Below are 27,668 nucleotides of genomic sequence, written 5' to 3'. Positions count from 1 at the left end.
ACAGGGACATTTTAAGACACACACTCCTCTCAAACGATATAGCCATAATCTCAGAGTAAGGGGTATACTTTTAAATTGAGTAAATATAACTCTATGGAAACTCACTGCACTGTCCAGATTTTTCTCATATTGCTTTAGGCTGGTGAAGAATTCCTCAGATTGATGAGGATGGTATTGAAGAAGCATTGCTATAAAGAGCTCATCCCATGAGCAGATAAGTAGCTAATTTGTGTGAGGCCTTGAGAGGCAACCACTCCAGGTAACAGCGGTGGATGGGGTTAGTGGGCGTGTCTCTGTTGTCCTGCAGGTGTTGGACTCATCTGGTTGCCTCTGTTTTGCAGTACTCCTGTGGCTTCTTGGCCCCACCCTCTTCTCCCACACCCAAATAAGGGAAAGATGTGGAGGGTCAGAGTCAGTATAACCAGAGGAAATAAAGTAAACAAATACAAATTTATTCTTTTCAAAGCAGAATTTAAGGGAAAGGGGAAAAGCACCACAGTGAGTGGCAAAGTTAACCAATTTGTTCCCAGCCCCGCTTCTTTGTCCCAAACTTTTCTAGACCTGGGTGCCACTCTTGCCACTTTCCCGATCCTTGTGACCAGTCAGTCCTTGGCAGCCAGCAAGCAGCATAGCAGGCTTCAGTCTGGCTTCAAGACTGCCCTGGGGACAGCAAGGACATTCAGTACGTGCCCCTCCAAATGCGGCAGCTATGGGAGCAGAAGGAGGTTGGGAGCTGAGCCCTGGCCTTGAGCTTCTCCCTCTCCCACAGCCATTGTGTTTAAAGAGTAAGAAGGGGCTGAAGTATCCCTTTGTTCCCAGGGTCGGATTTTGGCAGGAAGGCCCAGAGATAGAGCGGCCCAGCTGAGCAGCTAAGTTGCCACAGCCCCAGGCAGGGCCCCCACTTTCTCCTCCTGGACTGTTCGTGTTAGAGCAGCTACTTTCTTAGTTATCTGTCATCTATGTCAAGGGAACTTTGATGAGAATTGTGGCCTGAAATGGTCTCAGAAGCCATAAGTCTGCCATTGAGAATGTGTGTTCAGGGAATGCTCTGACCTGAAGCTGGATACGGAGCCCAGATTCCAACCACACCTGAGGCAGCATGGGTAGTCCTTACAATCCATCTGGAAGGAAAACAGCTCCCAGGATTGGCCTCTGCTGGGCCTCACGTTTTCTCATTGCCATGACCTGCCAGTCCCGTTCTTAAAGTACAACAAACTCACACAGGTTTCTCTACAGGGAGATATCATTGGGCCTTGAAGGAAATGGGCCTTTGAGGGCCTTGATCTCAGCTTTTCCATTCTGGAGGGAAGGGCACATATCCTCCTTGGTAGGACCCTCCCTAGGGAACCATACAACGAACAGCCTGATGTCTTCCAGCCAGTCAGCCTTCCTTAATAATTTCCCAGGCACCCTGACCCCACTCTGTTCTCACGAGGAGCAGAGGCACCCTCATAACGGCTTTTTTGGCCTCTATCAGATTCTGTCAAGAATACATCACCTATCAATCCCAACTGTTGCCTGATACTATTTGACAACAACCTCAGCAAATGCATTCCTTATCACTGGTGCTAATCCCACAAATCAGAGGTTTTCATTAAGCTGCCTACCCAGCAACTCCCTTCACCACCCTTCCGGTCCAGGGCCACAAACTATGCAGCACCACACACAGTACCTCTAGGAGACACGATACATGACAGATGCCTAACAATATGCAACACATCTCAGTAAATCCCACCCTAATTTGAATTCACAGTGCCCAAAGATCCATTTACCTCACTGCAGGCCAACTGCCCACACGTGCTGCAGTGACTGTCATCGGACCCTCGAGTGATATACTCACCTTGGGCATTAAGGTAAACACAGGACCACAAAGAGTCAGTGACCTCATTCACGAGAATTCAACTCTTGACTTGCTGTTTCGGTCCACCCACAGCACAAATCCTACATAACAAGATCTGCATCTTCTCTACCATGGCCCACTGCAGTTGCCACAGGCCCTTGACAGCCCAAGAACTCCTGGATGGAGTAGGGTTGATGGAAAGGATTTTCCAGAACTTTCCTGGTAAGATGGTTTCATAACATCTGCCCTCTTAAGGCTTAGGCAGGCATATGCCTAACAGACCCTGAGCTCTCTGTCCTATAGCAAATTTCTTCTATCTTAGTCCTGCCTACAATCTAGGCTCCCACAAATAGAGCTCGCCCCCAACCCACTCACTGACACCAAGGCTCTGTGTTTGATGCCTGCCTGCCACCTGCTCACCACACATGGCCAGTTCTCCTGCCCAGAGACCCCCATGAGCACTAAGGCAGATGTCGTGTTGAAGTCTGACATCCTGGACCTGTGGCTTAGTGCCCCCTGGTGATTCTAGAAGGAGGCAATCCTAGGCTTCTGGACCCAAGCCACTGCCTTCCCTCCCCTGCAGTAGATAAATCTAGCTTCCCAGCAGTTGTAGCCACCGGCCCACTGCTTGATTAAAACAGCCTCCAGCTTTCTCACAGCCTCCTGACCTTGGTGGCAAGTGTTACTTTCTTTAAGGCCCTGAGCCAGACTTAGGAACTAGAAGGAGCAAGGGGATGTACTCTGTGTCTTAGCCTGGCAAAGGCTGATAAACGCCTCTGTGTTCCTCCCTTTCTGCACAGGGTGAGTGGAGCTTAGGTTTGCTCTATTTTGGCCCCTGAACCATTGTTTAGAGGAGCCCAGGAAGATTCACCCAAGGCCCAGGTTTCAAGGGAACAAGATTTGGAATGCATGAAGAGAACAGAGTGACTGTTCCTGTTAGATTCCTCTGTGGCCACAGGCTTCTGCTGCTTTGGTCTTGAGGACAGCTCACCTCCAAAATGAATGGAGAGACATCCCAGGGGAGCAGCCGGGATGCATCTACCTGTCCAACCAGAGGCTGGGGCTAACAAAGAGCAAGGCAGAACATTAATGCTTCAAGAGGTATTAGAATTTAATGTGTGAGTGAGGCCAGGAGAGTGCTGATGTACAGTAGATATGTAGGGTAGGTATGTATGTATATAAACTTAGGCATATTCAGTCAATTGCAAGGTTCTAAGTTATAAAGCTCCTTATGATAAAAAGCTTTCTAAGTGGGCTCTGGCTCTGTTCAGAGTTCCCAAGCTCATTCCCCGTACCCCCTGCTATTTGCTCTGAACAGGTTCTGGGATCATGGCATATGTTGCCTAGGAATAGTTAGCTCGGTTTGAGGACTGGGTTCACCTTTCAGAGTTAGAATAGTTTTATGTAAAGGAAGGCCTTGCTGTTGTCTGCATGGAAAGTGGCCAACTTCCTGATCTGTGGCCAGTGGCTCCTAAGAAAGGGCCACTCTTCAGGGTGGCCTGTTGTGTCTGCCTTATGCTTAATTGGGGGCCATCAGCCACCTCATCGGATTCAGCCTACGAGAAAGAAGGGTCACAGTCTGTAAGGGTGTTGGGCAGTCACATGCCTCCAGTCTAGAGGGTGACTTCCCCTTCCTCGCCCCAGGAGAAGACCCCTTTGCTGAGCAGCTGCCGCCCCTCCCCCAGGGCTGCGAGGGTCAACCCGGAAGAGCCAAGAGTGGCTTCAGCTGGGTTCCCAGAGCAACTCAGCTGGTCTCTTAGGATGCTGAGGCTTTCAGGAAAGAGGAGGATCTGAGGGAAATATCTAAGCCCATAAGTATTTCTTTAATGTTTCTCAATTTATGGAGAAAGTAAGAACCTGAATGAACTGTTCCCCCCTTAAGAAAGGTCCGTCAGGGACTGAGGCAGAAGGAACTGAAGATATTTCAGGAGGAAGCAACATCTAGGTAGCATCAGGATGACTAGAGCTATGCCCTTGAGCTGAAGTAATACGACACATGTTGCCCAGACTTTTTCTGGGGCACTTTTGGGGCGGGAGTGTCATCAGGATACCCTTTTGCCTCCCTGAGCTGGGGGCCACAGAGTAGGGCTAACTCCTGTGTATTCATAGTGCCAGAGCCCTGGGGTCATTAGGCTCCCCCATCTCCATGATTCCATGGAGAATGGAAAGGAGCCAATGGGAACTGCTTCACTCCGCAAGGCAGCTTCTCTCCTCCCCATCTGAATGGCCTCCAAGTGACATTAACCTGGGCTGCAACAGAAGCATACTTAAGGGACTGATCTCAAACTTGAAGATTAAAGGGCTCATTTCTAGAGTCAGAGAAATGATGCCTCTCCCTCCCCTGGCCCCCACACTCCCACCTCACATATCACCAAATCCCTCCTGCTGCCTGTAGCCCAAATAACTCTGGCTGAGGAATGTGGGGCCAGTGGGGACTGGAAAGGTTGGGTGAAGGCTGAGGGAAGGCTTTGACCAGAAATGGGAGAAGACCAGACTACAGGACGGGGATCTGGCTCCATCAAGAGGCCAGCAGAGTGTTGGCAGTCACGTCAGAACTTCGCACACTGGGGAAGGCATGGCGGAGCTTCTCCATGATATCCTCCAAGCACAGACTGACATCTTGGCTCTTTGACCCCACATCATCTGAGTTGGAAAAGAGAGATTTGGAAAGAGAAGTAGAAATTCCCTGATGAGGCCAAGGGGCTGAAGTAGGATGCTGCCAGCTGAAGGGCCACCTAATAGCATTTGTATCTTCCCGGCACAATGCCTAGGTACATACAAGGTGCTCAACATACATTTGTGGAATTAAGAAATGAATGAATGAATCAGTCAATAAGCAAATCATCCTTGACTAAGCTCAGAGCCATGAAGAGAAACCAGTCCAAGCCCTAGCAGAACCTTGGGCAGAAGACCTGGGGCAAGACAAAGCCATGGAAGAAGGGGCTGGAAGAGGCTAGGGGAACTCACCTGCAGCCTCAGTGTCTGGAGTAGTCTGTCCCTTCTCCTGGGGGTGACTGCCTTCTGACTGCTGTGGCGAGGAAGCCAGGGACGAGCCTGCAGAGCCATTGCCATCTGATTCAGTAGGTGGCTAGCAAGAGGTAAGGCATAACTTAAGTGACTTTGCCTTCGTGACCTTACTTTGACAGACTCCTGAGCTTAGAAAGATCCTTAGAGGCCTCATGCCCATCCCTTTGCCCTTGGACTTCAAGAAGCTTTGGTGGTGTCCCAAACCGTGGCTTCCCCTTTCAGGAAACTTCTTAGAATATTCAATTACCGAATACCTTCCTCCTTCAACAGCATGTATCGAAGGCTCCTAGTTCTTATTAGGATGGCATTGCACCTAAAGATATCTTGCTGTCATTTCAGCTAGAATTAAGCTACTTAGAACCCAGTTCCCTCTGGCAATGTAGAGTTGCACACCTGATCATTGGTTCATGACATAATATCATATGTTAAGACCTCCGGGAATTCATCTAGAGACCATCCTTTGGAGGATCTGGGAAGAGGCCCCATGTGGTGTTACCTGGTATGGATAATGACAATAATAGGTAACATTTATGAAGTGTTTGCTATATTCCTGGCATCATGCTAAATTCTTGAAGCGCATTATCTCATTTTATGTTCACCACAATTCCATGAAGTTGCTATATTCTTATTCCTGTTTTACAGATGAGGGAACTGGGGCTTCGTGAGGCTAGGTAACCTTCTTAATATCCCACAGTCACTAATTGACAGAGCTACATTCAAACCCAGGACTGTCTAAATTCAGACTTACACTGCATCATACACATGACCTCTCCAAGAGGAAAGGGACAAAAAGTAACAAATGATCCCTTCACAGCAAAAATCTTTCTCTTGCCAAACGTGTCCAAACCTTCTTCTTTCTGGCAAGCAGCAAAGCAGCAAAATCAACGTTTCAAAGGATTCTTTGAACTCCGTTCTTTCAATACCAGATTCAAATGCGTTGTGGGGAAGTGAGTCCTCAAAAGCCTTCCCTCTGCCCCAAGCCCCACAGTGGCTTGAAAGTAACGCACAAGGATGGAGTAGAAGCTAGGTGCAAGAGGACTGGCCAAGCGATGTGACATACCAGCCCCTCCCTTCCCCCACCTTCCCTGATTGCCAGCCCAGTTCTCTTCAGAAAGTCTAACAGCCACCACCAAGAAGCACCTCTCCCCCGCCCTCCTGTGCCCAGAGGCTGCTCTGGTCCTTCCCCTGACCCCAGCCTCACCTGCAGGAGCAGCTCCCTTAAGCGCTGCAGCTGGGACTCTAGCTGCTTGTTGTGGTCTTCAAGGATCTGCATGCGTGTCTCCAGGCGGCTCTTGTGCTGCCGAAGGATCCGGGCCTCAGCCAGCAGCTCCTCGTTGCGGTGGTCCTGTGCCACGTCACTAGAGCCCTCCGTCAAGTGGGGTGCCTCGGCAGCCTCCTCATGCTGCCACTTCAGGCGCCTCAGCTCTCCCTGGAGGATCCTGCCGGGGGTGGAGAAGTCAAGATCAAGGGCCCCAATGGGGTATTGACTGTCCAGTCCAGGGCTCCATGTCTCCTCATACGTAGGTGTGAGCAATCCCTTTGCTCTCCCATCCTGCCCCGCCCCAGCTAAGCTCGTGCTTGAATGGCCATATCCACTTCCTCTCCAGCACATATGTCATTTACTCTGCCATCCTCGGGCCTCAGAGCAGAGAGAGCTGACATTTCATATAACAAATGTCTCAGGGCTTTGATGTGCCGCTTCGGGGATTAATTCTGACCTTAAAATCAGGCAGAAATACAGTCTGCAAATAAATGAGGCATTAGGGCCACTGACTCATCTACTCTGATTTTAGATTTTTAGATTCCAGGGGAAGACATAACATACACAAAAGATCACCCATCTTTCCTCTTCTCTCCACTACCCCCCTTTTCAGCCCATTTTAAACACCCATGTTGAGTCATCAAGGAACCAGATTCCAAAGAGATGCTTTACTTTGGGGGACATTACTTTTTTTTTTTTTTGGTAGTAGAATCTCTCTTTCCCAGTGTTTCCCAGGGCTTCCCGACTGCTGCTCTAATGCAGTGTTTCTCAAACTATCCACAGCAAAAAACCAGGGGGATTTTTCAGTCCTTTGTGGATCAATACATGGTCTGAATTTGCTAGTACGAATTTGCTAGTACACAGCTCACACTATGTGTAACTTGCAACACAAGTTCGACAACACTCAAACTGGCCTACATCCTATTCAATGAAGGCAAGCCTACTAATGATGTGCTTGGATGTCATGGCAATGTCAAATTGCCAGAAAAGTTTCTAAAAGCTGACTCTCTATTTAGGTATTCATCTTGTCTTGTTCCAGTAAAAAATACTTTGCAGTTAGGCCTTGTTCTAAGGACTTGCTACTCCAAATACAGTCTGCGGGCCAGTGGCATGGGCATCCTCTGGAAGTGGGTTAGACCTGCGAATCAGAATCTGCATTTTACCGAGTTTCCCAAGCAACTCGTATGCACACTAATGTTTAGAAGCAGTGTTCTGGGGATGCTGTTGATTCTAAACATACCCTCAAAGTGGCCTGGATGCTCCTCAGACTCCCACTGCCCTCTGTACTTTACAGAGATCAATGCCATCCCCGTAATCCACTTCACCTTCCCTCTTCCAGTCCTCAAATGATCTACACAGTATCATTCTCCCCTTATTACTTTCACTAAATGATAAGCATTTCTTTCCATTTCCAACAACTGGAAGTTCCTTGAGGTCAGAGACGTGCATCATCTCTTCTGTATTCTCTGTGTTTGCGTTCTCTCTGCTCATATCTACTGGGTACTTGGAAATATTTGGATTGAGTTACAAGGATTCAAATAATTATTAGGATAGCTAGCTTTAATTGAGCCCTTTCCAATAAGCCAGCCACTGTCTAACGCATTAGATGCCTGATCATTTGATCTTCACAAGTGACCCTAAAAGGTGAGTACTATTATCATCATCCCCATTTTACAGATGAAGAAATGTAAGATCACAGAATATAAGTAACTTGTTCAAGGCCACATAGCTAGGATGTGGAAATCCAGGACTTGAATTAAGCTGCCTGACTCTAGAACCCACGCAGATCTGTGCCACTGCCACACCCACCGGTTCTCATCCTCTAAGTGGGCCAGGATCTTCTCAAGTTCCCCCTTGCTTTCTGTGGCCATGCTGCACGGAACCTGCTGTCCGAAACCTGGTTCCCGGTCTGTAATAGGGCTGGAGTGCCGCAGCAGGTACTGGTCCTCGTCTCTGTGTGAGGGTGGAGAGAGGAAAGGAGGTGGCCAAGCACTGAACCAAGAAACAGCTCAGGGAGTGAGTTCTCAGCTCCCCACTCAAGCCCCTAGAGACACATGCTGGAGTATTCACCTCTAAGTTACATAAAGAGGGAGAGGTCATGTATTCAGGCTTATGAGGGATGAAAGGGTTCAAAAGTGGTAGAGGTCGTGGTTGGGGGTAGTAGAAGAGAATGTTTTTGGGATTCCAGGGCTTCTGGGTTCTACTTATCTGGGAAAAAATGAACAAATCCCTTCCCTTCCTGTGATGTTCCCCACCCCAACCCTCTTTGCTTCCCACCCCCAGGGAGTCATTGCCTGCCTGAGTCCCAGTCCCAGGGCTTGTCCCAACAGCTCCTAGGTCCTCTGAGGAGGCCGGGGACCTCCCTAGAGATGAAGGGCCCCTTCTCTGGGCTGTAACACCAGGGAGTCTCTCTGGCCACACTTCAGTCAAGTCCCTGGTGTCTCCCTAGGGTTGATGTGGCACTAAATGGGGCTCTGGCATTTTGAGAGTAGGATAATGGCTAATCTCTGCAACTTTAGAAGAAGGCATAGTCTTCTTCCCTCAGAGTGGGACATAGGAACATGGGATCTTGCAACAGGAAGGGACCTGGGCAGATGGCGGGGAGGTAGTACATCATTCATGCTCCAGCTCAGTTGATAGAAGATCGACTGCTTCTCTTATTAAACACTGCCTAGAAAGCAGCCTTCCTTCCTTGGGGTGTCAAGGACACTAACCATCACCCCCTCTCCCCTTGAGGATATACCCTTCCCAAACAGTGGCAGAAGGATCCCAAGGAGAGCTATTCCTGGCAAATCAGCAGCTGTGAAAACTCACATGCTGTCATCTGGGGATAGGCTGTCATTAAAGAAGGAGCAATTTTGACTTTCCATCTCAGCAAGCCTGGGGAGAAAGAGTAGGAAGAGAAAGGAAAACAGAATGTGGAGTCTGCTTTCAACTGAAGGATTCTAATCCCACAATAGTATAATCAGCTTTGGGGGCTGTCCCAACTCCCCTCTTCCTCAAGGGCTGGCTGCTGCATACCCCACTCTGCATGCCCTGCCCATCCCTGACTCTAATCTCTTTGCCCCAGCTGAAAGACCCTTCTCCCTTGGACTCCTTACAATCTCCCTCCCCCAAATCTGGTGGTACCTGCTAGCAAAATGCTCAATGCGGGAATGTGTGTCAGCATGTGGCAACATCGGGGAAGAAGCCGGCCTAGAAGAAAGCAGCAAAGACTCAGAAAACCAAAGACTGGGCAGCCAGGCAGCCTGTTTCTTCACCACCATCCTTCCACAACCCACCCCCATCACTTGCAACCACCATCACCATATTAGAGAAATGGGCAAGAGCTGATGGGAATGAGATACAGAGACTGGATTCTAGACTTCTGGTCTATTTCTCACATCAGATTCCTGGTCAGGCCCAAGCTGAACTGTCCTGTCACAAGTTGGGTTTGCCCTGGAACACTCCCTTAGCCCACATGGGACTCAGGCCCTTCACAGCACATCCTTAGGCTCAGTGAGGATGCCCCCAGTCCCTGTCTCAGCCACTGGTACTCACGTCTCACTGTAGTCGGCCTCTAGCACTGATTGCACAGGCAGATAACCTCGCTGAGGGTGTTTGCTGAAATAATGCTTTGAGCGGAATTTGTTCTTTAAGGTAGTGGCAAAGTCCCTCATGTTCTCACTGGATGTGGTCTGGAGGGGAGACAAGATAGAGGGACTCACTGTAATGGGGTATTCTAGGGATGTGTCACTGCTCCCCTAGAGCAGGGACCATGACTGGTGATGCACTCTTGTTCATGTTTACCACACCCTGCTCCTAGAAAAACATCTAGAAGGACACATGCCAAACTGTGAACACTGATTGCCTCTAGGAAGTTGAACTGGAGGGGTGGGGAATGTGCTGAGGAAAGAAGGCAACTTTGTTTTATACTTTAAACACCTCTATATAATTTGAACCTTTTTACAATGATCATATATTTGTTAAATTTTTAAATATCTTTCACATAAATTCTAGGGATGTACAAGATGAGCAGGAGCTAGAGGATTATCTACCATCTCGAGCCAGTTTCCCCTGTATGACTTTAATATGTTTATTTTAAAATGATAATAAAAGAAAAATAAAGAACTAGGTTCCTGCTTCCATTGGGCCACACATGTTTCTGTGCCAACAGAATTTGGAGCAAAGATGACAGCTCAGGTAGCTGGATTATGGAGGTTGGGTGGGAGACAGTGGGGGGCCTGGGGATATGTTTGGGACTTTGGGAGTGTCTGTGGAGAGAAGGGGATAAAGGATTTTAGGGAGCAGAGGCAGCTCAGAAAGCTTAGCCTGGAGCCATGGGTCCTGAACACAGCAGAGGAGAAACTGTTTGGCTGGAGTTCAGGAATACTGACCAGTCTGGGCTCAGGAGGCTATGAATGGAATAGTTTTCAATGAAAACCAAGTAGAATGTGGGGACCGTAATAAAGAAATATTTATACAATGGAATACTATTCAGCCATAAAAATGACAACATAACGCCATTTGCAGCAGCATAGATGTCCCTGGAGAATGTCATTCTAAGTGAAGTAAGCCAGAAAGAGAAAGAAAAATACCATATGAGATTTCTCATATGTGGAATCTAAAAAAAAAAAGAACATAAACACAAAACAGAAACAGACTCATAGACAGAATACAAACTTGTGGTTGCCAGCGGGGAGAGGGGTGGGAAGGAACAGACTGGGATTTCAAAATGTAGAATAGATAAACAAGATTATACTGTATAGCACAGGGAAATATATACAAGATCTTGTGGTAGCTCACAGCAAAAAAAATGTAACAATGAATATATGTATGTTCATGTATAACTCAAAAATTGTGCTCTACACTGGAATTTGACACAATGTTGTAAAATGACTATTACTCAATAAAAAAAAAGTTAAAAAAAAGAATTAAATGGTGTAAAGAATATGAAAACAAATGTATGTATGTACATGTATGACTGGGACATTATGCTGTACACCAGAAATTGACACATTGTAACTGACTATATTTCAATTAAAAAAAAGAAAAAAGGGAAAAAAAAAGAAAATACCCTTTTTTCCCCCGCAAGAGGCTGCATAATGAATTTGAGCACAAAGTTTGGTATTGACTAGAAGGGACTGGAGCAATGGCAAAGTAGCAGGTGAAGACCAGGGGACAGGAACAATTCAAAAAATTAAGCAGGAAAAACTAAAGTGAGTAAGGGAAAGCTAGTCACCTACAATGGCCTTGCTCTATTTTTTCCTGAGAGTTTTCTCTGCAGGAGAACAGGGAGTGTCTTTTAAATGACCAAGAGTGTCTTGGGCTGCTCTAGCCAGCTACAGCCCCAGTGAGGGAGAAGCTTTGCTGGAAGGACACAGAGGCCTGAATCTCCCAAACAGTGAATCACCGGGACTGTTTGGAGAATGCTCCCCAACAGAGAGCAGAATACAGTGAGCTAATGCTTGGCAAAGTGGAGCAACGGCCCAGAAGCTGAGAGCTGCCCACCCCTCCCACTTGGCCCAGAGGCCCCATACCGGGGTGTAATACTCCATGATGGGGTAGTGCAGCTTGTTGCCCTTGCTGGCCCTGCCTGTCAAGAAGCAGGTCTGGCAGATGTCCACGTTAAATTGTTTCAGACTCCGGTACCTTGGGGAGAGGAGAGGTGGTAAAAAAGAGGATCCAATGTACCATAGTCACCTCCCCCACCCCCTAACATCCAAATATACACATACATTGGAAGAGGGTGAGGCACGGAGCCATAGCCACTATATATATGGAGCACTTAACCTCCTATACATAGCAGTGGCTGACTCCTCACTAGATGACTAGTCTTACTCTAGAGGCCATAAATCCCCATGAAATCACACGCTCAGAGTCCCAAGAAGTTCAGGAAATAGCATTGTCTCCATATTTTTTAAAAGGGAGGGTGGAGCAGGGGTAAAAAGAGCTCATTATATCAAACAGCCTCCTGGGGGGAGGGCATAGCTCAGTGGGAGAGCGCATGCTTAGCATGCACGAGGTCCTGTGTTCAACCCCAAGTACCGACATTAAAAATAAATAAATAAAACTAATTACCCTCCCCCAAAATAGCCTTCTAAACAAGGATGGCCCCAAGGGTCCAGTTTCACAGGTGTCACCTTGGAGAAGTTACACTTTCAATATGGAGACAACTGATTCTACCAGCCGCGGGCAAGTTGGCTAAAAGCTATTCCCCCCAAGTTATTTATAAAATATAATTCTATTTTGCCTGAATACAGACTAGCCCTTCAGATCCAGTTCCAAAAAGCCTGGTTGGACTGCCCAGACCTAGTAGCATAGAACAGTGAGATTTCTAGACTTAGAGCAGTCAGAGGATCCAACATCTAGTCCTGGAGCCGCAGTAGCCGGCTGTGTGAACTCCACCTCTGTGCCTCATTTGCTTATAAAAAGCAGGCTTGTTGTAAAGAGAGTATGTGCTAGTGCTTTAAAAAGTCAAACAATGGAGCATTTTATGATGAAAGCCAAATTCAGGATAGCAGCTACCTCTGTGGGGAATGGAGAGGCATGTAATCAATGAACTTACAAATATATTGTAATACATTTTTTATATATTATATAGAATGTATATATAAATTTATAAACATATACTATATATTATATAATATACATAAATATATAATAAAATATTGTTTTATTTCTTAAGTTTGATTGTGGGTGCCCACCGTGGGACGCTGGAGCCAGCTCATACCACCCCACGAGAGCCAGTTAAAATTTCAGGAGTTTTCCAAGTCAGTTGTTAAATATAGCCATTATTTAAAAATTAAATCATATAAACTCACAGGTAAGCAAATGATATTAAAAACAAAGGTAATAAATACTCCAACTCATCATTTCTCAACTATTTCACTATTATCTACGCTCTTGAGTTTGTCTACATCATTGTACCTGATGGCGGAAATATTACAAGTGGTATGCAAGAGTGCATCTCTTCCTGACCTGGGACACTGGCACGGTGGGAGTATTTACATCATGGAAATTAGCCAGTGCTATAAATCAGGTTTCTCTTCTGCTTTGTGGAGAGTAGGTTGTGAATCATTTGCCAGCACACCTTTTGGTACATAGGTGTTCTTACATGTCAGGATGCTGGGGCTTCTGGGTTCTACTTAATGCTTCCTGGGGAACAATGAGCAAATTACTTCTCCTTCTGTGCTGATCCCCCCTCACTACCCCCTTTAGCTCCTCTATATGTTTTTATAGGCAAGTACTTCATAATATAACTAAAACAAAAGAAAATATTTCATTGTCTTCGATTTTTTAAAAGGTTAAACATTCTGCAATAGGAAGGATTATAACAGTATATAACAACATACAATAGGTTCCTTGTAATTATATAATTATGTGATGCACTGTTTCATGATATATTACTTATATGTGACATGGTCTATTTATTATTATCACTCTGGCCGGTATTGCTTTGCCTACCTGAAGCCCTTTATGGGGCACTGCCTACAGATAGAGCACTTGGTCTGGTGCTTCACTTGCTCAGCGATGGTGACCCGATGCAGAACAGCCAGCCACACCATAGACTGGGGCTCCAAGTTGACCCACTCCAGGAACTGTGAAGCTTCAATGACTGGCTTCCCAGTGCTCTAGGGAAACAAGAAGCCCAGTGACAACGTCTGAGGCCCCAAAGTGTCTTGTGCTTAGAATGGCAGGTCTCAGGGGAGGAGGAGAAACAGCAAGGCCTGGGTTGGCCTATTCTCTGGAGATGTCCACCATCTGCCCTGTACTAATTGACCTGGTGTCCCTGTCCCCACAGGACTCTGACCCCAAAAGCCCAGAGAACCCTCTGTCCTGTTGTTCAATACCAACAAACCCCCTTACATCCGAGTACTTCAGATCCAAAGCCCAGCTCCTAGTCCTCCCTCCCTCCTTACCACCCTCCATTTCATCATCCCCCCTTTCCTCCCTCCCTAGTTCCATACTCACAAAGCGGAAGCAACTACGAACGCTGGGCTCCACATTGCTGCCCCCAAAGGCTGCCACTTCCCCCAGCTGACGGGGCACCTGAATGGCCTCATGAAGCAGGACACCGAGGTGGCGTTGGTCACACTGGCTGCCTGAGGTGGCCACTTGGCTGAAGAGGTCTGTTGGCCCCACCATAGGTCATGGCCAAGCCCAATACAGGAATGGCCAGAGAATGATGTGAGGAGAAAAAGCAGAAACAGATACAGGGAAAGAGCACATCAACTTAGCTAATGACTTTTGAAAATGGAAACGTAAAGGTCCATCCCTGAGCTTTTAGAAACCCAGGAGTTCTAAAGAGAGCACCTTCTAGATTCAGAGAGAAAAAAATGAGACAGACACAAAGAGAGAACGCAACAGAAAGAGAACGGGAGAGAAGAGTGAAGGGGAGAGAGCAAGCTGCATATGGGAGCAGTGCCAGACACTGAAATGACACTGCTGGGAAAACAAATTCTCAAGAAGCAGGATGAAGGGGTGTGGAGTTCAAGGTTGCCTGAACACGAGTTGCAGTCTGTCTGCTCTATCCCCTCCTGTTCATGTAGCCCAGGTAGTCTGATACTGCAGTAATCTCTCAGTTATCCATGCAAAGGGAAAGAAACACTGGCACAGATGATCCAAAAAGAGGAGATAATTCAACACATTTGATCATTTAAGAATTAGCTCTAAATGACTGAGCTACGTGAGGCAGACTATGTACTTATATTTGAATATGGACACTATCTACTCTTGTGGGAACTCCCCTATCCCACCCCAACTTTAGAAAAACTCCACCAGGGGTTCTTGTCTGCCTGTTTCATACCTCACCTAATGGCCACAAAATAAACAAATGTAGAAGGCAGAGGACCTGGGTTTTAGTTGTGTATCCATTACTGACTAGCTTGTAAAACCTTGAGTAAGTCATGAATCTCTCTATGCTGCAGTTTTCTCATTTGTAAACTAAGACTAAATCATCAGTGTCTATCCCATCTTAAAGGAATGTTGGGAGTAATAAATTATATCATAGCTATGAACATGCTTTGAAAAGTCTTCTTCCCTGTTAAGTTTTCCTAGATGGTTGTCATCACTCTTCTGTGATCTGATACAGCACATATCCTTTGTCACTCAAATTATTCTAATTAGCACTTTCAAAAATTCTTTCTGTGTATTTCTGTCTCTTCCCCTGGACTCTAAACCACTCGAGGCAGGGACTATGTCTAATTGGACCTTGTACTCATCACATTTAGCACAGTGGTCAACACACATTAAGCACTTGACAATTAATGATGCTGATTCAGAAAATTACAAAATGCTGTACAAAAGATGGAGGATGCAGGGGAAAGCAAAGGTGCTTTACACCACAGAGGTTAAAACCTACAGCACTGCATACTGTTAGATAATGGGGATTATGGCACACTGCCCATGTTATCACATGGGAAGTCTCCAGCAGAAAGTGTGACATGGCTTGAGGTTCAGATTGGGAGAGGGCTAAACTTGATAGGTCACAGGGGAATGGAACTAGAAAGTCCAGGTTCTGGTACCCCAGGATGCCAACTCAGATCCTGGTCAAATAATTACATCAGATCAGAAGAAACCAACGCCCTTGGAGTGACCCGGGGAATAATAACAGGTCTTAGACCCATCTTGGCCTTTGGCTGTTGTGGGTTCTTTGCAATAGCCTGGACCAGGAAGCATTAGAAGGTAGCCCGAGTAACCCTCGGCTGAGTCATAAGACCAACCTTCTGCTTATCTTACACCCTTCTTTCTCCCGCCACACCTCTCCCTCCACCCAATTCCACTCCAGACTTTGGAGCTGTACTCACACTGCAGTTTTTCTTTCACTTCTGTGCCACACAGGCATGCAATGCCAGTCTTAAAGGACAATGCCCGCATCTTTCCACTGCGACCACTAGATTTAAAAGAGGAGACTGAGAATATGAATATCGGTAAAGGGTTAACTTCTTGACAGTCATTTCCCTTGCAGAGTTGATCCCCGCAGGGCTCTGTGCCAACCCCAAGCTGAGCTGGGTCTGAGTTCACCATGTGAGCAGCTCCTTGGCCACCATGCCCACTCTAGATGTCCCACTGAATTTCATCCTGGAGGCTGCCAGGGCTGCGAGCCCTTACCTATCAAAAACATTGAGGAGCCAGTTGAGGCTCATGTCCACACAGAGCGGCACGTTGACCAAAATGCCTCTTTCCTCCTCCAGCCTTTCATATAAGGCAGTCAGGCAGTGAATGACCTCCACCACATCCATCACATGCTCACTGGCCTGCAGATCATGCTCATTGAAGATCTCCAGGGCTGTGGTTAAGGTAACCAGGTCCACTGGGAAGGGAAGGAGAGAAGGAGAAAATACAGCCAAAAGTAGAACCCCAGGGACTAGACAAGGAGATATGGCCTCCAGGATCACCAAATTTGAGACTCAATCTCCAAACTAACCATTTGTAAGTACGATGCAAGCTTGCCTTTTACCAAGACCCCTCATCCCAAGAAGGGAGAAGGCAGGAAAGGCTGCTTAAATTGGCCCGAAATTCTTCTATACCTGTCTGTTCCTTAACATCAGTTTCAAGAAGATAGAGGAATTTGGGTAAACTCTCAGGGGTCATATACCATTTTTTTAAGTTTCTCTGACTTTACATATGTTTCAGCTACAAATAGGTTTGTCCATGAACCTCATTCTGAGAACCTAGACACTTAGTTATAAAGGCTAGGTTATGCCTGGGTAAATGTGACATAACTCAGGAGAACTTTTTAATTGCCTCCAATGCAGGAATCAGCCTAGCCAGACACGCCTGGGCCAGGAAGATTGGATGGACACTATCTCTGAGAAAGGCACATTATGTCTGCAGCCAGGCTGTCCCCTAACCACTGGCATTTGCTTCAACAGTTCTGCTGCTACATCTAATAACCCCAAGATGGCAAAAGAACACAAGCCCCCAGTGGCTCCAAACCATTCGCTGCATACTTCTTGCCAGTTGTTTGATTATCCAGGTTGAACAGGGAGGAAGGGACAAGGAAGAGGATAGCTGTAGGTTAATTTGGAAGGAAGCTTGGGGGTTGGAGAGCGTAGAAGGGCCCTGGAAAGAGCAGGTGTCCACAGCCAGCATCTTCCAGGCTTTGGAGAGGTCCCACCAAGCCAATGAACAACCCTGGCCAAGGTGGGATGAAACTGGGAAACAGATGAGGAAGAATAAGGATGAAGGCCATAAGGGAAGTGCAATGGGAGACTTACGACGCAGTGCCTTCTGGACTCTGCGTAGCTTCATGGCAGTGCGGTAAGCTGAGAACTTAATGTTGTTCAGATCAGCTGCAAAGAATGGAAAGAAACCCATGCAGATCAGGGAAATGCAAATTAAAACCACAACAAGATACAATTTTACACCTGCCAGCTTGGCAAAAAAAAAAAAAAGTATGACAATAGCAAGTGTTAGCAAAGATGTGGATGAATGAGAACTGCTGGTGGAAGTGTAAAGTGATACAATCACCTGGGAAAAACAACTTGGTGTGACCTAATAAAATTGAACAGTCACACATCCTAAAACCCAGCCAGCTATATATCCTAGAGCAGTGATATTCACACATTTTTTGAACCAAGACACACAGTAAGAAATTCATTTTACATTACAGTCCAGTATACATACACAAATGTGCATATGTATAAATAACTGAATCAAAAATTTTAGGAATTTTCAGTAGCAAATACATGTGTGTATAGAGGATCTTATCAAAATTTGACTACCTTTAAAAAAATTTCAGGAAGGAATACCTTACCAAATTTGATAAAGTAGAAACATAACAAAATTAGTATCAGTTATGACTCTCATTAAGGATCTGTTGCACTTTCATATTTCCTAGTCTATTTTTAATTTTTGTAATGCTTGTCACAACACACTGAAATGATTTTATGAGCTATAGACTGAAAAACATGCACACGTGCACTACAAGACATGAGCAAGAGCTCCTTAGTAGCACTGGTCTTGTTAGCTCCAAACTAGAAATGACCTAAATGTTCATCAACAGTAGAATGGATGAGGAAACTGTGATATATACAACAGAACACTCTACAGCAGTGAAAATGAATGAATTATCGTCACATGCATCAACATGGGTAAAATTTACAACATAGTAGTGAATCTGTCTTAGTAGTAAAGATAAAGCACATGATAGTCACACTCATCATGGCGTGGACAGTGTCTTTCAAAAGGGATCTAGTTCATATCTGTAAGCATAATTCCCTAACGTGATGATAAAATCGTCCAGGGGGAGTATAGAACTTCCAGTTGAGGGAGGTGCATAGGAGAAAGGAAGGAAGGTTACTGGAAAAAGCACAAGGACTCACTTTCACTGTCACCTGCTTGTTGAATGGAATTCCCTTCTATTGTTTTTTAAAATTTATTTTTTATTGAAGTGACATTGGTTTATAACATTATATACATTTCATGTGTACAACATAATATTTCTACTTCTTAATTTTTACATATATATATATGAAGATCCAGCTATCCCACTTCTGGGTATTTACTAAAAGAATACAAAAACACTAATTCAAAAAGATATATGCACTCCTACATTCATTGCAGCATTATTTACAGTAGCCAAGTCATGAAAACAACCAAAGTGCCTATCTACAGATGAATGGATAAAGATGATATATATATATATACACACACACACACACACACAGTGGATACTACACCCTTCTATTCTTATAGGACAAAGGCAACTGTATAGATCTCCACCCTATACAGAAACCTTGAGTTCTTACCTAGGGTTTGGTATAACTCAGTCATCTTGGGATGGTCCCAACATGTGGTCTGAGCCTGGTGGCTACAAACAAAAGCATTAAGAGAGCCAGTGTCCATATCACCCCCCACCTCCCACACACATGCGTGCACCACTCAGCGATAGGTTGGATGCAAGGAGCAGCAGGATCTGAGGGTGAACCCTGAAGATCCCAAAGCACTAGGGTTCACCTTTACCCTGGTAGACTCTTGAGCTCCTGAGATGAATAGGAGTTAAAACTGGACTGGATGGAGGAATCCCAACAAATAAGGGGTGAGAAGGACAGGTAGGGAAAAAAAGTAGGTGAGGGAGGGGCTGGGCAGGTGACTGACCCGCTTCTGATTCAGATGGTCACTCACTTGATGTAGTAGGGAACTTTATTGGGTGAAATCGCTCTTTCCCAGGGAACCTGAACAGAGGCTGGTAAGGGAGAAGAGAAAGAGAAAGCTGGCCACTAATGCTCTTCAGGCCCCCAGTTACTCCCCTGCTCTGTCCTCCCAAGGAAGTAGTCAAGCTCCAGAGGAGATGCCTGACTCTCGTTGCCAACTCTGAACAGCCCCTAAGGGTGGGGCAAACACTTTTAATGAACACACTTCTTTCCCTGATGTTAAGGCAAGGGAAGGAGAAGAGGGAGTCTCTGATGCTCTCATGGGCCAGAGTCGTGACAAGGGCATGAACAGGAATACTTGCCTTGGCCACCCTAGCAATCTTCTCCCTGCCATTTTTATCCATTTAGCTCAGGCAGCCCCATGAGGAAAGCAGGGTCCACTTCAAATTCACCACATTGGTTATCTGAATAAGAAGTGGACCCAACTTTCCTCATGGGGCTCAAAGCCCTTTCCCCAGAAGGTCAAACTTCTCAGTCCTGTGGGACAATGGGGAATGGTACTGCCCATTCCCCTCTAGTAAGGAACCCTGGAAAAGGCTATCTCTCTCTGCTCCAAATCTTTAACTTCTGGAAGTCCCAGGAGAGGCTCAGTCACCTGGTCAACCTCCTCATTGCCGTTTCCCTGGGTACAGGAGTCCTTTGCAGGTATAGCTGCATGCCAGTGATTATAATACAATAGTTCTAATTGCCGTGAACATATATTGAGCTCCTCCTATGTGCCAGATGCTCTGTTGAATGCTTCCTGTATATATCTAATTTTCATCTCTATCTTCCCACCATCCCCACAGCTACCATCCTGTTCTGGGTCATCATAAGCCCTCATCTGGATTATTGCAATACGCTTCCTAACAGGTCTCCCTGCTCCTACTCCAGCGCTCTGATCCCGCCGAAACATAAGTTGGATCATATCATTCCTCTGCTCAACCCTTCCAAGTGTTCTCCATTCCATTCAGAATAAAATCCCAAGTTCTGACCATAGCTTACAAGGCCCTCTGCACTTGGGGCTCCTGCTACCATTCTGACCTTCTGCTTTCTCCCCTCGTCGCTCACTTCTCCACTAGCCTCCTTGCTGTTCCTCAGACATGCCCCTCCCTGAAGGTCCCAGAAGTTGTTATTCCCTCTACCCGGTTTTTTCTTCCCTCAGATAACCACAGGGCTCATTCCCTCACCTCCTTGAGGTTTCTGCTCAATTGCCAAGCTCTTAGTGACACCTTTCCTGACCACCCTAATCAAAACTGCAATGTTTCTCCCATTAAGGCCAGCACTCCCTCACCCACGCCTTCTCTGTTTTCCTTTTTCTCCACAGCACTTGTCACCAATTGACCTGATATACATTTTACTTATTTGTTTATGGTCTGGCTTCTTCCAGTAGAATGTAAGCTCTACAAATCTAAAGATTTTGGGCTGTTTTGTTCACTGATGTAGCCCCAGTGCCTAGAACTATACCTGGCCCACAGTAGGCCATCAATAAATATTGCTGGAACAATAAAGTCATTTAATTCCCATAACTCTATGAGCTAGGTAACATTTTCCCCCTTTTTACATATGAGAAAATTGAGGTTCAGAAAGTTTAAGTTTTTTTTTTCAAGCTTGCACAGCTGTAAAAGCGAGGAGCACTGACTCAGATCCAGGTCTCTCTGACTCAAGAAACTGTCCTTTTAACCACTACACTAGACTGCTTTAATCTACTGCTTCTTGGATGCCAAAGTATACTGGGCTCCCACCAGCCCCCGAGGGACAACAGTAGACTCTCTTGGAAGGTGGCTGAGGTTCTAACAAATGAAGTCCAGTTTGTCTCACATACAGGAGAGGAAGTGCTGTGACCCAGGTCCAAAGTCCCGGTGGGCATCCTGGAGCTGCTTAAGCCTCTCGCCAACTGACACCTATGAACAGAACACACAGGAAGTCAGTGGACTTGTTCCAGATACCCAGTGTGAGATTTCCAGATGCCTCCGGCAATCTTTGTGACTTCCTCCAGAGGCTGCCTCTTCTCCAGTTTCAGCACCTCCTACTATTCACCCAACTCCCAGCCTCCCCACGGCACTCCCAAGGGTCAGAGAAGAGCATTCTTAATTCCAGACCACAGTCACTCTTCACCTGCCCCTGTCTACCCTGAGTGCCCTAATATAGACAGAGCCCTCTCAGATTATTTTAATCACTTCTTGCAGCTTAGCGGTTGAGAAGCCTGTTCCCTGGTCCCCAATTCTCTACAACTCTTTCCTCACATAGGTTCCATTTCAATGCCCCTTCACTGCCTTTGGGCCTGGAGAAGTTCCCCCCAAGTCTGGTTATATCAAGCCTTTTCCCCAAGGCTCACTCCAGGCTTCTCTTCTACCTGGAGCTGTTTCCACCGGATGTTGATCTGCTCCAGGGCCCGGGAATTCTCCATCGACAAGTGTACATCAGAAATGGCAAGTTGATGGGCCAGATCATTTACCAACTTCACTCCATCTTTCATGGGGGAGAATTCTTCTTTGAAGAGCTATAGAACCAGGACCCAAGTCCCACAGCACACGGTAGGAAAAAGGAACCATTAGTCATTCAGCTCAACTCCTCCCTCCTTACCCAGAGATTTTGGTTAAATAGCACAACCTCGGTGCTTGCCTGTTAGGGCAGCCAGACTAGGGTGTGGGTGGCCATTTCCTTATCCTCTTCCTTTTCTAGTCTCAGAAAACACCAGGGAAAGAGAAGACAGTAGAAGGACGGGGGAAAATTCAGTGAAACCAGCTCCCAAATCCAGCAGATAAACTGGGAGAGGCTCTGTTGAAGTCCAAGCCAACAATAGAGTCTCAGTAGCAGGAACACTGTCAGGGTCTGGGAGGAGCACCTGGTCTCGGGGTGGGCGGTAGCCAGGGGAGGGGGCCTGCATACCTTAAGAGCCTGGATGTGCTCTGGGAGTGAATCAATGAAGAGATCCCCAATGGGCTCCCAAGTGGCTCGGACTCCCTCAGCCTGGGTCAGAGTCGTGCTTAATTCCTCCATTGCCCCTTGGATCTCCAACAGCTGCTCCAGAGTGCGCTCAATGTGACGGTGCTGGTCCACGCAGCGGGCTGTCAGCTTCTCCCATAGTTCACTGGCCACCGTTGCCTGCTTCCACACAAAGCGGCTAAGATTCTGGATCCGCTGTCTGGGAGACGTATCTGCAAAGGTAGGCAGGAAGTCAAGTCAGGTCAGCTAGGCAGGGTCAGCCTACGGAAAGACCAAGACAGCCCTTTGTAAAACGTGTGTGTCTACATGTGTCTATATATGTATATATGTATGTATGTATATATGTGTGTGCGTGCATATATATATATATGTGTGTGTGTGTGTATATATATATATATATTCATACACACACACATACAAAGTTTTTCATGGTTGAGGCTCCTTTGGCAGATTCAGGTTTTTAAAAAATTAAACTTTTTATTTTGAGATCACTATAGATTTACATGCAATTGTAAGAAATAATACAGAGATCGCATGGACCCTTTATTCAGTTTCCCCAAATGGTAACATCTTGCAAAACTGTAGTACAATTTCACAACCTGGATACTGACATCGATGAAATCCACCGATTTTGTTCAGAGTTCCCCAATTTTACTTGTACTCATTTGTGTGTGTGTATATTTTGTTGTATGTGATTTTATCATGTGTGTAGGTTCATGGATCCATTACCAGTCAAGAGACCATATTGGTGTTTTCCACAGTATATCATGAAGATTTCTGCATATTATTAAAGAATGGGCAAAATAAAGAGTGAGTAAAATATTTTGAGAGGCAGGAGTGAGGCAAATCATCCAGAGTCCTATTCATGTGACCCTGGAATGCAATTTTGCATTACTGTCTGCTGCTCATTTTCTTCCAAAGGAGGGAGACATTTTATGAAGACCCAGCACAGGAAAGCTTAGTGTAACTGGCAAAGCCTTTCTGCCAAGGCTCCTAAATTGTAGGCTTCCTCTTCCTCCCTCAGACCTCTCCTCAGAAGTAGATTCAGAGGCCCCAAACTCCAGGCTAACTGGAATTGTCTTCCTCTCTTGAGCTTGTCCTATCTGAGGCCCATCGGGCAGTAAATTGAGTACCAGTTAGTACTCAGTAGGAGGGCCTTAAGGTAAAATGAGAGGATAAACAGCATAACAAAGGGCTCCATTAACTAAGGGATCTTTCAGGCTATTCACAGCCAATCTCAGAGGGTTGAAGCCTCTTGCTGGGCCACCACTCAGACCTAAGCACCATGGATCCCACCCTGCTGCCTTATTTAAACCTAGACCTACAGTGACCTATCCTATCGAGGAAAGGGGGCCAGAAGGCACCAGGGTCGGAATCAAAGAGCCACCATTAATTTTCTTCTCAAATGCCATCATCTAATTTTTAGATTTTTTTAGAAATGTTTTTTATTGGCTGGTTGATTAGAGCATTGCCAAATGCCTCTCTATGTTAGAATAAGGCAGGATGTTTTTAGAGGACATACTACTGTTTTTATTCACTCAATCAGTTTAATGCATTTGAGTCTTGTTTTTTCTTTTTCGTGCCTCATTAGACGGCCACACATGATGCTCCAGAGAGCCACATATAGCTTTGGGCCACATGCTCATCTCCCCTGCTCCAGGCTCTCTTATCTTTGCTTTTTCTTATAGTGTGAATCTTGCTCTTCCCAACTTTGGAGTCCTAGGAGAAAATTATCTTCCAAGATAACAGCTGAGAAAATGAGTTTGGGGAGGGCAGGAAAATGTTTAATGGTTCACAGCTCAAGAAGAAGATGGAAGAGAGGAAGACCACCCACCTTTGCTGTCAGAACGTGGCTCCTCTAATTCCTCAAATGGGTGCTGGGACAGGAAGGCCTGAGCTGACTCCAGCACAGAGTAGATATAGGGGCCCCGAGACTTGACATCTTCCATAAAGGCCTGTGAAGTTCAGCAACATGGTCAATGGGGAAGGAATGTCTTTCAATTGTTTTGAATTCCATCCTGCAATTGACAATCTGTCTTCTCCGTGCAACTTGATCCTTTGGCATTAACCTCTATCTTTGGGCTACTTGGACTAAAAGAGGTGCAGTCTTTTCTATAGGAAGAAGAATAATTCTGACCCTGGAATGTCTGTTTAGTCTGAAATAGGACTATGCCACAAGGTAGAGAGAAATGTGAGGATTTGGGGCTAGGAATCTTGGTTCTCTGGAAGACTCAGAAAGTCCTCTGTAAGGGGCTTAGAGAAATCAAAGCTGGGATGGGCAAGATTTATATTAAATTTTTAATTACATTTTTGTTGAAATATACACTGAGAAGAGTAAATAAATCAAAAGTCACCTCGATGGACTGCCAGGAAGTGATTCCATCTCTGTAACCAGTACTGAGATGAAGAAAAGAACTCCACCAGCATCCTCTTGTGTCCCCTCTCAGTCACTCTGTCATCCTTCCCCCGACCAAGGTAACTACTATCTTGACTTGTAACACCACTTGTAACTGATTAGTTTTGCCCAAATTTGAACTTTATATAAATGGAATCATACTGTATGTGCTCTTTTTGTATCTGCCTTTTTTTCACTCAACATACTGTCTTTTTTAAACATTTTTTTGAGTTACAGTCAATTTACAATGTTGTGTCAATTTCCAGTGTAGAGCACAATTTTTCTGTTATACATGAACATACATATATTCATTGTCACATTCTTTTCCACTGTGAGCTACCTCAAGATCCTGTATATATTTCCCTGTGCTATACAATATAATCTTATTTATCTGTTCTACATATGCCTGTCAGCATCTATAAATTTCGAACCCTCAACATACTGTCTTTTAGATTCACCCTTGTGGCACACTGTAACAGTTTATTTTCTTGCTGTATTGTATTCCATTCTGTAATCATCTTTCAAATTGAGACAGAATAGACATATAACACTGTGGAAGTTTAAGGTGTACAACATATTGATTTGACACTTATACGATATGATTGCCATTGTAGTGGCAGCTAACGCCTCTGTCATGTCACATAATCATCATTTCTTCCAGTGTATTCTGTATTTGTTCTAAGAAACATCTGTTGCTATTTTCTGATTTTAGAGGTAATATCTGTCACAGAAATCTTAGAAATTTCAGGAAAGTGTGAAGAAGAAAAAATTAAAAAGAATGCTAATATCATCACTTGAAGTTAACCATTGTGAAGATTTTGATATAGCTCCTTCTTATGTTTCTGTATGTGTGTATATATGCACACAAATCTATATAGATTTTTATATAATTGAGATCTACCTGTATATAGTTTTATACCCTGTTATTTTTCAGTTAGTATTATATTATGTCATTTTCCCATGTCCCTGTTAAAAATCAGGGCAAGGTTTTAAGGGCACCCAATATTGATGGGAAGACTAGAAGGGAAAGACTTGACTTAGTCTGTGAAGTGCTAGCCTCAGACCAGTGGGACTGCATACAGCTTCCCGTGACTTTCAGCCTCTAAACAGAGACTGGGCATCCATCCATCAGGGTGTGGCAGAAGAGATCCCTTCCCAGCGGAGAGGCTACACACCACGGCCTCTGGAATTCTAACCTACCGCATGCGTCTCCTTCTCCTGTTGCACCAGGACCACATCCCCTTGGAGGGGAAGCTGAGCCGACAATTCCTCATCTTTTTGGCTGAGCCAGTCAATAATCTCTTGGAGAGGGAGCTGAAGCTTTCCACTGTGGTCTGAGAAGGCCTCTAAGCGGGCTCTGCACACAATGGGAAGATCAGTGATTTTCCATCCTCTTGTTAAGTGGCCAAGCATTTTTCCCCCAACAAATACCTGTGTGGAACCTCAATATATAAACACATGAAAGAGGTGCTGCTCTGGTCAAAGTGGGAGGAGCCACCCACAGAGGCTCCCAAGGCACCTCCACACGGAGCATGGTACCAAACACTTGGCGGACATCAGTTTATTCAGGTGCCCACCCGGCATTAGGCTGGGAAGGGTAGTGAACCGAGCAAGGGCATTAGAGGTGGGAGATGTCTGGTTGTCGTCTTGTCCTGGAGGAACTCAAGTCATACCAAACTGCTCATCTGCAGAGGCTCCTTGGCACCTGGCCTCTGAGCAGGAGCAGATGCAGTAGGTGGAAAGGGCGCGTACAGGTGGCTGAGGTAGGCATGCACGTGTGTGAAGCTCATACAAATACAAGCAGCCCAGGGGTCCCAAAGGCTGAGGGCAGCATAGGCTATAAAAGTTTGACATACGGAAGGAGAAAAACTTGTACCGCATAAGCATTTGTGTCTGCCTTCTTCCACAAATAAGCCAGGAGCTGAGGTCCAAGTAATAGGAAGCCGGAGGCCAGCCCAGACTGTGTGCAGCCATCGGGCCCATTCCCCTTTGCCAGTAGGGATAACTAGTCATTGCTTTCCTACCATCTGGACCAGGCCTTTACCTAAATTTTTGCTTCCACTGATTCTCAGAGCAACCTCATGAGGTAGGCACTGCTATTGCCCAGAGAGGTTAAGTAGTTTGCCAAAGGTCACACAGTTGAGTCACTGGTAGAGCTATGATTTAAACTCAGGTTTGTCTGACTCCAGAGCCTGCATTCTTTCAACTTCTCCACACTGCCTCCTTCCCTACCAGAGCCCACCAGAAGCCAGGGGTTTGGTCTTTGATGATAGTGGGTGGAGAGGAAAAGTGTATGTGTGTGTGTGTGTGTGTGGGTGTAGCTATAGAGAGGGGTAGGGGAAAGAGGAACAACTGATAATAGAAATTGCTGTCAGGCTCTTACTGATTCACCTTTAGTTTGGGGAGGCATGGCTGGGGGATAAGCAATGCATGAGAGTAGAGGGATAAAAAGAAGGGAAAGAGAGCAGATGGTATCTGCCGAGATGAAGGGTAGTTATGAGAGGAAGAGAGGGAGGGAGTCATCACAGCCCTCATTAATCCGTCAGCTCTTTTAAGTTCAGAAAGCCTTTTCATATCTTACTTGAGTCCTCACAACAACGCTGTGAGGTAGTTAGGACAAGTATTAGTCCTCCACTCATTTTTTTTTCTTTAAAAAACATCCAAACAAGCAGAAGCTAAAATTCAGAGATTCTCAAACCAATTATCCAAGGTGACACAGCTTCCTCAAGACTGAGGCTGAAATCCAAGTCTCCTGACTTCTGACCCACGGTTCTTGCCCCAGGGCCAGAGGAGGAAAAGGAGGGGAAGTGGAAGGCGAGGCTGACGAGACGGTGATGCACAGGCTGACGAGCTGCAGCAGCAAGAGGAACCCAGCACCGTCCCAGCCAACTCCCTCAAGCCCCAGTTTCAAGGCGCCAGGCCTTACCGGAGATTGTGAGACTTCTTTTTGATTTCATTCCAACACAGATTCATGGCTGATGGTTCCAGGGGTCCGGCGGCACCAAGAGACCCGTTGAATAGCTTTGGGCTTAGGCAGGGCACCCCAGCACCATCATGAGGAGGCGCAGGGGTGGCGGC

The 27,668-nt window shown here is 45.9% G+C and overlaps 1 protein-coding gene across 1 annotated transcript; it reads right to left on the bottom strand.

Annotated features, from left to right (window-relative positions):
- Positions 1-496: 496 nt before the first annotated feature.
- DRP2 (dystrophin related protein 2) lies at positions 497-27,668 on the bottom strand. Its single transcript, XM_031671490.2, has 21 exons — positions 27,517-27,668; positions 25,791-25,947; positions 24,030-24,150; positions 22,139-22,407; positions 21,603-21,749; positions 21,072-21,150; positions 19,239-19,299; positions 18,863-18,924; positions 17,330-17,404; positions 16,221-16,422; positions 15,917-16,002; positions 14,082-14,239; positions 13,575-13,741; positions 11,648-11,759; positions 9,669-9,805; positions 9,258-9,323; positions 8,943-9,008; positions 7,938-8,081; positions 6,069-6,306; positions 4,808-4,928; positions 497-4,483 (listed from the first exon to the last, which is right to left on the bottom strand). The coding sequence occupies exons 1-21, from the start codon at positions 27,561-27,563 to the stop codon at positions 4,359-4,361; spliced, it is 2,640 nt and encodes an 879-aa protein (XP_031527350.2). The 5' UTR covers positions 27,564-27,668; the 3' UTR covers positions 497-4,358.

This window comes from Vicugna pacos, chromosome X (assembly GCF_048564905.1).
Source record: "Vicugna pacos chromosome X, VicPac4, whole genome shotgun sequence".
Taxonomy (NCBI): domain Eukaryota; kingdom Metazoa; phylum Chordata; class Mammalia; order Artiodactyla; family Camelidae; genus Vicugna; species Vicugna pacos.
This window is presented reverse-complemented; position numbering and strand designations above follow the sequence as displayed.